At 37.3% G+C, this 12,991-nt stretch overlaps 1 protein-coding gene across 1 annotated transcript in view; it reads left to right on the top strand.

Annotated features, from left to right (window-relative positions):
* The window catches only part of shank2b (SH3 and multiple ankyrin repeat domains 2b), a 971,122-nt gene that overhangs the window by 198,982 nt on the left and 759,149 nt on the right, over window positions 1–12,991 (top strand). The window contains exon 4 of the mRNA XM_028793812.2: window positions 1,588–1,816. Coding sequence (XP_028649645.1) covers window positions 1,613–1,816 — 204 coding nt within the window. The 5' untranslated portion in view covers window positions 1,588–1,612. The remainder of the gene's footprint in view (window positions 1–1,587; window positions 1,817–12,991) is intronic.

The following is a 12,991-nucleotide window of genomic DNA, read 5'->3' as shown; positions in this document are numbered from 1 at the left end:
AGCCAGATCAAATGTTATTTACTTATTTACCTTGATTTATTTACTTACTTCCTATAGCATAAAGTCACAAGTAGACTGCAGAGCTTCCTGTGTACATATACAAAGTATAGTGATGGTAAAAGTGCGATATGCATTCTTTCTCCGATGTAGAACCGTCGTCATCATTTGAGTTCACCTCTGTTATAGCGCGTCTTTATGTGAAAACAGCAGTGTCAGATTGGGGGGGTGGGATCGTGAACGCGACTGAGAGAATAAAACTGAATAAAAAAAACAAAGCTAACCTTTACAAGTATCATTAAATTTACACCAGCTGTTACAGACTGAAATCAAATGTAGATTTTTATTCTAAAATAGTAAGAATAAGAGCATCTCACTTCTCAAAACGGACTTATCTGGGGTCGAACCCGTGAAGTTTTGATTACCAGTCAACAGTTGATACCGTTGCGCCACCGAAGCAGTAGTATCAAAGGGGTGTCAATGTTGCAGTTATATTCTTGAATAGAAGTGCACTTGTTGTGTTATATTTGTACCGTTTGTGAAAGTCTTTATTTGATACGGAACACACATGAAATGCAAGTGTTCCAAATAACGATATAGTATTTATAAAAGGTGTCATTTTGCTTGACTTCTCACTCTATACAACTCTAAGCAACTGACATGCAGGTAAACAGACTTGAGCTGAGAAAACTTTGTGGTGGTGAGGGGATGTGATAGTAGGCTGCTTGCTGCTTTTTGACACATTTACAGGACAAAAGACGCTGATGGAGAGATGCGAAAGGATTTAAGGTGTGATGGATCTATGAGTTTTTTCGTAGGCTTTGTTAATTCTACTGTTAAACACAATATACTTCACAGTTCCTTTTGAGCTACCGCTTATCACTCTATCACAAAGTCACCTGATTGCTGAACTTTCAGACACTCACGTCAGTTATCGTATTTTGTAGGATTCTGTGATAAGTTTTATTTTTGTAGAATAACCTCTGCATAGTTTGCTTATGTTGCAGTATTATGGCTGTTTGTAAAATACTTTGCTATTACTCATTGTGAAATATCTAAAGCAAAGCAGCAATCAAATACCTGTTTCCAGTAAAGTCCAGAATATTTTTTCAGTTAGCTGTTTTTCCAGATGCTTCACATGTCTTCTGCCCAAACTTACTAAAGGTTCTGGCCTGCTCATCTAACTTTGTTACTAGTCACCACTAACTATGGAGCAGTTACTTTATGGGAGGTCTGAGAGTATTTCACACTTTCCTTTTTTCCCATTTTGGATATGCTGTATAGCTTTCTAAATGATAAATGATAGAAGTTATCAAACACCCCTTTAGGTGTTTTTTTTTAAATATATATATATATATATATATATATATATATATAGAAGAGCTGGACTTGACTGTAATCTTTTCTTTCAAAGCAGTTTTGTAACATAATGTACCTTATGCCAAACCATTCAGCATAGCACTATAATGGCTTTTATTAAAATAACCAATCTTAAACTCTGCTAACAAATTACAGACAAGAAAAACTGTGTTTAAAAATGCATTTTCAAAAAAATGATCCATTTTAATTTTGGTTTTGTTTCTCTTGAAGCTTGATTGGCTAAAGCAAGCTGAATATGCCCCGAAGTCCCACATCGAGTGAAGATGAGATGGCACAGAGTTTTTCTGACTACTCAATGGAATCCGAATCTGACAGCTCTAAAGAAGAAACTATCTATGACACCATAAGAGCCACCGCTGAAAAACCAAGCAGCAGAATGGAAGATATACAAAACAATACTCTTGTTATCCGTATTATTATGCCAGATCTTCAGCAAACGGTAGGCAAATGGTCAGGCTACTCACTGTTTCGTATATTCTCCGGAAAACACAGAATTTATTATCATGGATTTATTATGATTCTAGTTATATGTTATGAAACCATTTTTAGTTTTGCCTCTCTATAAAAAATAATAATTTGCAGTGATGACTTATTTCTGAAAATATGGTGAAATATGTGAAATTCAGTGTGAACGGCGTTGGGTCATACTACTTTCATTTTAATTAGAGACTGCATAAACTGTATGTATTAATAATGTTGTGTATTAATAGAGTAGAAGTAATAGAAGTAGTAGTAACATCTTAGAATGGTTTGTTTTTTACTATGAAATTAAATTAATTAAACAAAAATAACAATTAACATCCAGGTAGACCGTGATTTGCTTATTCCTTTCCTTTTGGTCTAGCAATGAATGGGATTGAGCTGGAAACCAAAAAATTTTGGATTATTCTCAATTATCAGCCAAGTACTTTCGGTGGAGTGGTGGCTCTGAGGCTAAGGATCTGCGCTGGTATCCTGAAGGTTGCTGGTTCGAATCCCGGTCACTGCCAAAAGAGATCCTACTCTGCTTGGCCCTTGAGCAAGGCCCTTTAACCTTCAATTTCTCCAGGGGCGCTGTACAATGGCTGACCCTGCATTCTGACCCCAAGGGGTATGCGAAAACTAACAAATTCCTAATACAAGAAATTGTATAAGGTGAAAAAAAAAAAAAAAAATACTGTATATAACTATATCAAGTAACTTGACCTCCCAGTGTGCCAAATTCAGAAATAATGACAAAAGGTAGTGTGCATTTGTGTGTTGTTTTGGAGAGAAACATGAGATAAATAAATGTAACATTGTTACAAGTTGAATACTTGGAAATGTTTGTTTAGCTGCTAACTTCTGTTTAGGAACGGCAGAAATAGGCACAGTTAAACTGTAAGCTTCCATTGGAAAAGGAGAAACAAAAATGTTAAAGACTTAAAACATTTCTTACTTTGGAGTAAGATAAGTAATGACAGGAAACTTGGTTTGTACAACTTTACAAAGAATATACTCAACCATTAACTGCACCTTCAGCTGAATACTGAATTTTGAGAAAGTTACTGAATTCTGAGACAATTTTCTCATCTTAGTCAATAGCATTTCTTCTGTTACTTTAATCGGATGTTTTATTTTTCTTCTAGATGCTTCATGAATGATAACTTTATGTAAGGAAAAGAAATGCAAAAGTATTTTGTTTTTCAATAATGGCACATTTACATTGAATGCATTGTATTTTAAGTGCTGAAATCTATTTGCCTATCACTGTCAAGGAGAAATGACATTGTTAGAAAATGGAAGAAAGATCCCATAGATTTAAGCGTGTATTGATCAAATATAAAGTAACATCACATATGCCTTTAGTTTGCTTTCAAATCTGCCCTTAAAGCAAGACTGAAATTTGATGTGACATATGAAGAGTTAGCATGTGTGTAGTTTTGTGAGAAAGAATGGTTGGTCTTCTACAGACAGAAGGATACGAATGCCCGGATCACACAGTGGTTTATTAGTTTACAGGCATTTGCTTTTGTTGTTTGCCACCATCCTGGGGCTGCACACATCAATGCTGACATTCTTTCACACCCACACTGGAGTGGAGAAAGCTGTGCTGTGTTAGACTTCTGAACTCTGAGACCTTCAGTGACACTTCCCAATGGGATGACATGCGGAAGTGTGACTGTCGCCTCTTTTGAGGGTTGCTTGTCCATTGCAGAGGAAATCATTGATTTGCAGAGCCACCGAAACAACTACAAGCCCCGATCACTTGATGGGTGATGCAGGGAACGTTATAACTTGGCCACTGACCTGGCCCAGCCCTGCCTATTTGTGGTGTCTGTGTATAGTAGAATGGTAGATCCTGCTACAATAAATAACCTTGCTGTTCCTGTTCCTGTTTCGAGTTGAATAAATCTGGTTTTGCTAAATTACTGAGACTCATCCTCCTCTTTGGGGTACAAGACATCAACTTGCACGTCACAAAATGTATCTACTGTATTAGTCAACATACTGTACCCCTGATGAATTCTGATATTTAAAAGTAAGTGCTAGAAATAATATTGATCTTCACAAGATGTGCCTGTTTTTTCAGTAGCAACAGGGCTAACTGTAGTACTCTATTATGTTTTATACATGTATTCTGTCATCAAAGTTGCCAGCAAACACTCTGTAGTTAGAATGGGAACAGGCTGTTGTTATTGACCCTACAAGAAAATGTGAAAAGCAGATGACATGTCACACTGCCATAAAGAACTTTAGTGTTTTAATTCAGTCTAATGAAGACAATGGTAGGTCGACTTCACAATCACTGCTGTTGACACTTCTCTCACTTTTTAAAGCTCTGCAGAGACAGTCGATGTGACTTATCTGATTGCTGTCGCTGCCCTACATGATGCTTTTGTCTTTTTTGCTGACTTGATTTTTGTATGTGCATAGAAAACACATTTGAATTTCCACTTGTGTTACATGTTGCTATCTGAGTGGTGCCTGAATCCTATTTTGCTTTTATTTCCTATTTTCTGTTTGCTTTTATTATATTCATTCAAAATAAGTGGCTGTATCTGTATGTTATTATTTTATTAGTAGAATGCTATTGTATTGTTCTAGTTTTTGAAAACAAAATCTTAAAAAAAAAATGTAGCTATTGCTGATACCAAAGTTATGTAATTATGTAAAAACTTGTGAAAAAAAAGTCTGCAGAGACTAATTATGCATTTTAAAAATTACATTTGATTTTTATTTTCAGAAATACTTAATCATTTTTTGCTAGATTTAATAACTAATACTTTTAAGTCCAGTGAGTATTAAGAGGTTATTGTTTTTATCGAAAATATTAGCTGTGCGATTGCAGCTTCCACCTGCAGCTATAGACACGTCAGTACGTGAGTGTCTGTCCACGCTAGTGTTTAGATCTGTCAATGCCATGCTGGCTGTGTATGGGCCCAAAAAAGAAGAAGCCTTTGTCCGTTGCTTCAGTTCTGCCTTTTTCAAGAAACAGCTCATAAGCTTTATGACCACAGACTTTAACAAGTCTTTAACCTGGGTTGTAACCCAAAACACACTACTCAACAAAACGTTGCCAGATGTCCGAAATCGCAGCAAACCTGTCGTTTTTCACACGTTCTGCACGGATGTCTTTGTTGTCAAAGTGCAAATGCCACATGATAATCTGATAGTGGTCACAGGACATTGTATCTTTGATTGCCAGTACAACAAATAGTTCTGAGCAGGCATCAACTACAGCAGCAACTGTGGTCATTACCTCTCTTGTGAAAAGAATTGAGATAAATGCCATGAACTTGGAGAGGGAGAGGCAAGTTTGTTTTACCATGTAAACGTCACTGAGAGAATAAAACTGAGTAATAAAAAAAAAAAGCACTAACTTTTACAAGTAGCCAAAATTTACACTGGGTGTTACAGACTCAAATCAAATGTATGTTTTTATTATATTATAGTAATAATAATAGTAGCTCACTGCTCAAAATGCGGAATGCCCAGACTCGAACCTGGAACCTTTTGGTTATAAGGCAGCAGTTCTTACCTCTGCACCATCTAAGAGTGCATATCAACTTTCTGTCGATTGACATTTGAGCTTGAGTTTTAAACTCATTGACAGCAACATGTAAATTGAATGATTATTTTTTTCTTTGGTTATATTCTTGAATGAAAGTGCATGTGTTAATTTGATATTTGGACTAAAGTCTTTTAACATTATACACTTTATGTCATTTAGTACAACATTGAAAAAGCTTCTATTTTGAGGTATGTGTTCAGCATGTCTTACCTCACATTTCGTGCCACCATACACTTACACAGATCTTTGTAGACACTGAACACACATGAAATGCATATATTCCAAATAACGATATATTATTCACCCTGTACAATTCCAGGCACCTCACACCATAATAAAGAGACTTGAGCTGGGAGAAGTTTGCAACTGACTTGAGGTCCATTTGGGGTTTGGGGGGCGGGTTTGGGGAGTTGGGCTGAGGATGAGATAGCAGGCTGCTTGTGCTGATTGACACATTTGCAAAACAAAAGACGCTGATGAGGAGAGGTGCGAAGGAATTTAAGGTGGCCCGGGTTTATGAGTTTTTTTTGTAGGCTTCAGGGATTCTAGTGTTAATTTACATTTTAAATGGAATGGCACAACTACCCAGCTTCATCTGACTGACTATGACCATCTAAAAATTGTATATAATTTGACTAAGAATCATTTAATTTAAATGATTTCTGATATTCAGTTTGATCCTATTGCAAAACCTAAATGTATACAAAAAAAATTCCAAAATCTATTAGTCTTTACTAAGAAAATAAAATTGTATGAAATTACAGTTCTACATATAGATCATTAATAATCATTGCTGTTTGATGTGCTGTGTATAACAAAAGTAACATTTTTCAGAACTTTGAATACTGTGATAATAGCCACTGTATCCTTTATGAAAAGAATAATATACATAATATCTTCTATAGGATACAGAATTAAATGAGAACTGCAGTGGTTTCAGTGGTACTAGTTAGTTCTTAACCATTTTTTTTATAATTGTAAAACTTATCACAGTCTTAGTGGTATGCATTATTTTGACTTACTCACCATGTGGTTTATCAAAGGGCATATCTCCTAGCTCTATTAGTCATGCACAGAAATGACCTGGACATCTGGCAATGGCATACAGGCCTTTTGCGTTCTTTTCACAGAAAGGGAAGTCATACAGCTGAAAATAAGAAACTTAATTAACTAGATGTGAATGTGATTTTTAGCTTCTGGTCTGCAACTGAATATTTTTAAATTGTATTCATCTTTTACTACACTCATTTTTAATTACTCATAATGATCTGAATAACTGTGATATGTGGATTTTTTGCCCACAGTTCCAGGTGCTGAATTTGTTATGGTATCTGTTTGTGAGCTTTTAAAATCCTAATCCAAATTCAAAATATGGCAGCTGTGTAAACTGGCTGTTGCTTTGCTGATGTGAAAAATCAACAAAATAAGTCTGATTATACTACTTTTTAAATATTTTTGCACTGTTTGTTTTGAACCACTTTTTTGCATTTCATTAATAACATTAGCGTAGTAATTGTACTTGAGTTGTAAAACCACATTATATTGGAAGGTAGGTTAGAATTATATTTGCACTCAATGGAAAATGAAATGAGAAAGATAGGAGCAATTGCTTACGGCAGGAGAATAAGCAAGCTTTGTGTGCCACTAATGACTCCCTCTGCCTTTTCGTATAAAATCAAATGTGTGCATAGGGCAGTTGTTGCATTCTGTAAAGGTAGATAGATAGATAGATAGATAGATAGATAGATACTTTATTAATCTCAGGGGGGAATTCACATTTGTATAATGGCTCACAAGTAATACTGCCTATGTAATGTGATTAAACTGTTATTTTCATCCATCAAAGAATAAAGACTTATACCTCTCAGGCAGTACCAAGCTGTGTTCAATGCACCGTTTGCTACAGAGAGGGGACATGTGTTTATATGTGTGTCTGTGAGAGAAAATATTCAGAAAGTGTCCTCAGTAACGACTGAAACATGACTGTTGTTACTGTGTACATGGGTATTTTGAATTTAAGTTGAAAAATGGGTTAAGCAACAAAGGTTTGAATATCACCTTTTATTTATGTCCATGTTTTCTTTAACATTTAACTACTTATAAACCAGTTGAATATTTAGAATGGGCCATTTGGCTGGCAGGTGTTTTTTGGATGGTGTTTGACATTGTACTGTTTATGCACACATACAGTCATATGAAAAAGTTTGGGAACCCCTCTTAATTCTTTGGATTTTTGTTTATCATTGGCTGAGCTTTCAAAGTAGCAACTTCCTTTTAATATATGACATGCCTTATGGAAACAGTAGTATTTCAGCAGTCACGTTAAGTTTATTGGATTAACAGAAAACATGAAATATGGATCATAACAAAATTAGACAGGTGCATAAATTTGGGCACCCCAACAGAGATATTACATCAATACTTAGTTGAGCCTCCTTTTGCAAATATAACAGCCTCTAGACGCCTCCTATAGCCTTTGATGAGTGTCTGGATTCTGGATGGAGGTATTTTTGACCATTCTTCCATACAAAATCTTTCCAGTTCAGTTCAATTTGATGGCTGCCGAACATGGAACGCTGCTTCAAATCATCCCATAGATTTTTGATGATATTCAAGTCAAGGGACTGTGACGGCCATTCTAGAACATTGTACTTCTCCATCTGCATGAATGCTGTTGTAGATTTCGAACTGTGTTTTAGGTCATTGTCTTGTTGGAATATCCAACCCCTGCATAACTTCAACTTTGTGACTGATGCCTGAACATTATCCTGAAGAATTTGTTGATATTGGGTTGAATTCATCTGACCCTCGACTTTAACAAGTGGCCCCAGTCCCTGAACTAGCCACACAGCCCCACAGCATGATGGAACCTCCATCAAATTTGACAGTAGGTAGCAGGTGTTTTTCTTGGAATGCGGTGTTCTTCTTCCGCCATGCAAAGTGCTTTTTGTTATGAGCAGATAACTCAATTTTTGTCTCATCCGTCCAAAGCACTTTGTTCCAAAATGAATCTGGCCTGTCTAAATGAGCATTTGCATACAAGTGACTCTGTTTGTGGCGTGAGTGCAGAAAGGGCTTCTTTCTCATTACCCTGCCCTACAGATGTTCTTTGTGCAAATTGCGCTGAATTGTAGAACGATGTACAGATACACCATCTGCAGTAAGATGTTCTTGCAGGTCTTTGGAGGTGATCTGTGGGTTGTCTGTAACCATTCTCACAATCCTGCGCATATGCCGCTCCTGTATTTTTGCCTGCCAGACCTGAGTTTAACAGCAACTGTGCCTGTGGCCTTCCATTTCCTGATTACATTCCTTACAGTTGAAACTGACAGTTTAAACCTGTGAAGCTTTTTGTAGCCTTCCCCTAAACCATGATACTGTACAGTCTTTGTTTTCAGATCTTTTGAGAGTTGCTTTGAGGATCCCATTCTGTCACTCTTCAGAGGAGAGTCAAAGGGAAGCACAACTTGCAATTGACCACCTTAAATACCTTTTCTTATGATTGGACACACCTGTCTATGAAGTCCAAGGCTTAACAAGCTAATCCAACCAGTTTGGTGTTGCAAGTAATCAGTATTGAGAAGTTACATGCATTCAAATCAGCAAAATTACAAGGGGACCCACATTTTTGCACAGCCAGTTTTTCACATTTGATTTAATTTCACACAACTAAATACTGCTTCACTAAAAATCTTTGTTTGTAAAGCACCCCAGTACTCAGATATTCCTAGGAAATGAAAGACATACCACTGTTATCTTTTTTGTTGAAAGTAGAGTCAATTATTATGCAGGCTGAGAGGGGTCCCCAAACTTTTTCATGACTGTAATAAGCTAAGAATCTAGTGTTGGATATTCCCTCTGGTGTCTGTTTTTGGAGTTGGTATGTTTAAACTAGCCTTAAGACTAAAGAACTGTTCCTAATATAAAGGCAGTCCAGTTTAATAGTAATTGTCACTGCACAACTGTTCCTTGGTACAAAATAGAATGGCAAAATTGGTGTTTGATAAAACTATATAGGAAATTCATATCAGCAGAGTTTTGAATAAAAGTGTTAATGGACAAAGGGAGGTTGGGTGCACTTAGAGGTGGACATCTAAAAAAGTGCTCCATTGCAAGCAGTGTTATCCTTTTAACAATCTTTGTGGGAGTATTAAGCACTATATTATTAAAAAAAAAAAAAGCTAAAGGAACAGAACGATCATAAATAAATGAAAAAGACTTCTGAACTGCCACGGAAGACTATGCCCATGCCAGTAACACAACATGGCCTGTTTCTGGTCAATGAAGAAGAGACAGATGTGCATCCTGATAAACCAAGCACCTCTGGTGGAACATCTAACCCTGACCACAGCAAGTTTAAAAGGTTGGTTGGAAGCATGAGCTGATTACAGTGTGTTGCCGCACCCACCACACAATGAACCATCCGGATTGGGACCCAAGTGCAACGGTATAGCAGATGACACCTCAGTTTAAAATCAAAGTAATACGAGAAAGTAGCTTCATCATCTTTGTTTAAAACTCTTGCATACACACACCTAGTGCCTCCCTGGCACTGACACTATCTGGCTACATGATGCCACCAAAGTAGTATGTGAAAGTTACACAGATTATGTCCTCGACTTGAGAAAGCTGGTAGTTGATCTGGGACTGGATATGGAGGTAATGAAAGCAATTAATATAAGACTGCAGAAAGATTTGAAGAATTTGTATTAGCAGGTGAAAGATCAGGAGGAGTGCACAAGTAATCACTTTGAGGTAAAGCTGAGAAACTCTGAAGAAATGGGGGAAAATACAGACAATAAAATGGGTGTGTATGTTTAGAGCTCAAGTCAAGGATGTAAAACATATGCTCATGACTTACAACTTAACAAACAGAATAATAGAAATTACTAATACTTGTTTTAAGGTGAGAATGTTAAATACTCTGTGTAAAAAAAAAAAAAAAAAAAAAAATGGAATCTGAAGATAATGTATGACAAAAAAGGAAAATGTTAAAATTGTGGGTCTACCAAAATCAGTAGATTCTTGTTATCCAGTGAAGTCTTTTCTGAAATCAGTTTCAGTGATGCTTTTTTTCCCCTCCAACACATCATACTTACTCAAGAACTGATAGTCTACCATCCTCTATTAATTTATGCAGACACAAAGGTATTGTTATCCCCGATTGTAATGTATCTTATTACATTTGTGTTTTGCAAGTTTCTGTGTACAGTGATCCCCCGCTATATCGCGGTTCAGCTATCGCTCCCCCACTACATCGCGGATTTATTAATACTATTATTATTACTAGGGGGCTCTGTCCCCTGCTCGCTTTGCTTGCCCACCCCTGGGTTTGGTTTACCGGATGAACAATTTAAAGAGATTGTTGTTTTCATGGGAATTGTTACATATGCATTATTTTCATTTTTATTTTAAAACATTTATAAAAACAATATTTGTCCTTTATGTCCTGCCCTTGGCGTGGTTAAATCTCTTTCTCGCGGCACTTATAACGCTGCTTGCATTGTGAAGGCTGGGTCTGAACGCACACTAAAGTGATGCGATCGGTTCAGCTGGTGTCTTGCTTCTGCTGCTGGCCAGCTGTGTGTTGTGCTTGTTGTGCTTTGCGTCAATCACTTAAAAGCCTGTACAGCAGCTGTCCTTTTGCTACTTCGCCTCTCTGCCACTCGCTTTGTGAAGGGGGAGAGCTGAACGCACGCTAAGCAGAAGTGGACAGATCAGCTAAGGGCTTTGTGCTGATTCTACCAAGATGCCTGTTCTGCTTGTCGTTCTGCGCATTCTGAAGGAGGAGGGTGGGGGGGTTGTGAGGGCTGAGCGCACGCTAAGGAGAAGTGCTCGGGTCATCTGCTGGCAAGCTGCATGTTCTGCTTGTCGTTTGTTTTAAGAGCTGGGAGCACCTGAAGTTTGTCTGCCAAAAGCATTCCAACAACTGCGAGATTAGATGTCAGTGAATTTGTTTTAAATTGTTTGTAAGTAGGGCGTGACGTGCAAAAGTTACTGGTTTTGCTTCCTAAGGTTGTAATGTCTAGTCTTGCGTGTCGTCAAAGTGTCTGTCTGAGATAATCTGGTGTTGATCGCTTTGCTCCAACTCCCCCCTAAACTCCTGAATGCACCCTAAGGAGAAGTGGACTTTGTGCTGTCTTTCTGCTGCTTCTGATAAGATGCTTGTTCTGCTTGTTGCTCTGCACGTCAATCATTTTAAAGCCTGTACAGCAGCTGTTCTCACTGTTCTGTCTCACTGCCTTGTCTTGTGTGACGTTAAAATATTTTATAATAGAGAGATGTTACTCATATCCGTAGCCCGACATCCACATATCATATGTGTTTACAAAGTGTGTGTTAATAAGTTTACATGTATTTAAAGTGTGTGGAATGGGTATTTTAACACTTAAACTATAAAAAAAAATGTTTATTTATATGGTCTTTCTATATTGCGGATTTTCACCTATCGCTGATGGGTCTGGAACATAACTTCCGCGATAGGCGGGGGATCACTGTACTTCATTATGTTGCAGTTTTAAAAGCCTTTTTGCCATTCATGTCACTGTTTTTTGATATTCTCTGAATGCCAGTGTCACAATTCTGTGTTTTGTAACATTTATATCCTGTCATCTGTAATTTTTTTTTTTTATGTTTTTGACACTTTAATATTGGCCAAAAAAAGACATTAGATAATTTTAGATTTCAGGAAGGCTGCCATGATGTTTTGACTCCAGGACCCATTACCATTTTAGATAGATAGATAGATACTTTATTAATCCCAAGGGGAAATTCACATACTCCAACAGCAGCATTGACATGAATAAGAGTTTTATTCAAAGCAAAACAAGGTTAGTCCTCCAAAACAAGCCAAAGAGCTGGCCAGAATCCTGCCCAAACTTTAGGAGTCAAACTTCATCCTGGCTCTTTATGCGTTTTCTTGTTTTAGCTGGAGCAGGCTCCAAAAATGGGAAGGTTGATGTGAGGAGTGTCTCTTACAAGGCACAGTTATTTCTACTGTTTTTAGGCAATTCAAGTTTAGATTGATCAGGGTGCACCAACTGGCCAGCTGATCCACCACCCTCCGATATGGCACTTTGTTTCCTTCTGTAACCAGGTGAATCAGGGTGGTGCCATCGGCAGTTTAACAGCTGGGTGACTGGTGGTGTAGTAATTGGCATTCAAAAAGAAAAGGAGGGAAGACAAAATACAACCCTGAGGGGACCCTGTGCTCAGGGTCAGAGGCCCAGATTGATATTCATGTATCTTCACTGTCTAATGTCTGTTCCTTAGAATGTCAGGGATCCAGTGACCTGTGACAGAGTCCACATTCTTACTGAGACATTTGCTATCATAAAGCTCTGGTATGATTGTATTAACCAAAGATGTTAAATCCAAGATCCTGGCATAAATTGCTGAAGAGTCTAAATACTGCAAGAAAGAGTGGAGGGCCATGTTCACTGTATCCTCAAATGATACATTAGCACAGTAAGAAAAATGAAGTGGTTCAAGGAGAGAATTTGTAACATATTTTGGATATTGAGGAATCAGACATTCAAATGGCTTCTTTTTAAAAGAGGTCAGTGCTGCAGACCTGTTAAT

Source organism: Erpetoichthys calabaricus, chromosome 2 (assembly GCF_900747795.2).
Source record: "Erpetoichthys calabaricus chromosome 2, fErpCal1.3, whole genome shotgun sequence".
In the NCBI taxonomy this organism is placed as follows: Eukaryota; Metazoa; Chordata; class Cladistia; order Polypteriformes; family Polypteridae; genus Erpetoichthys; species Erpetoichthys calabaricus.
The sequence above is the reverse complement of the archived record's forward strand: the minus strand, read 5'-3'. Positions and strand labels throughout refer to the sequence as shown.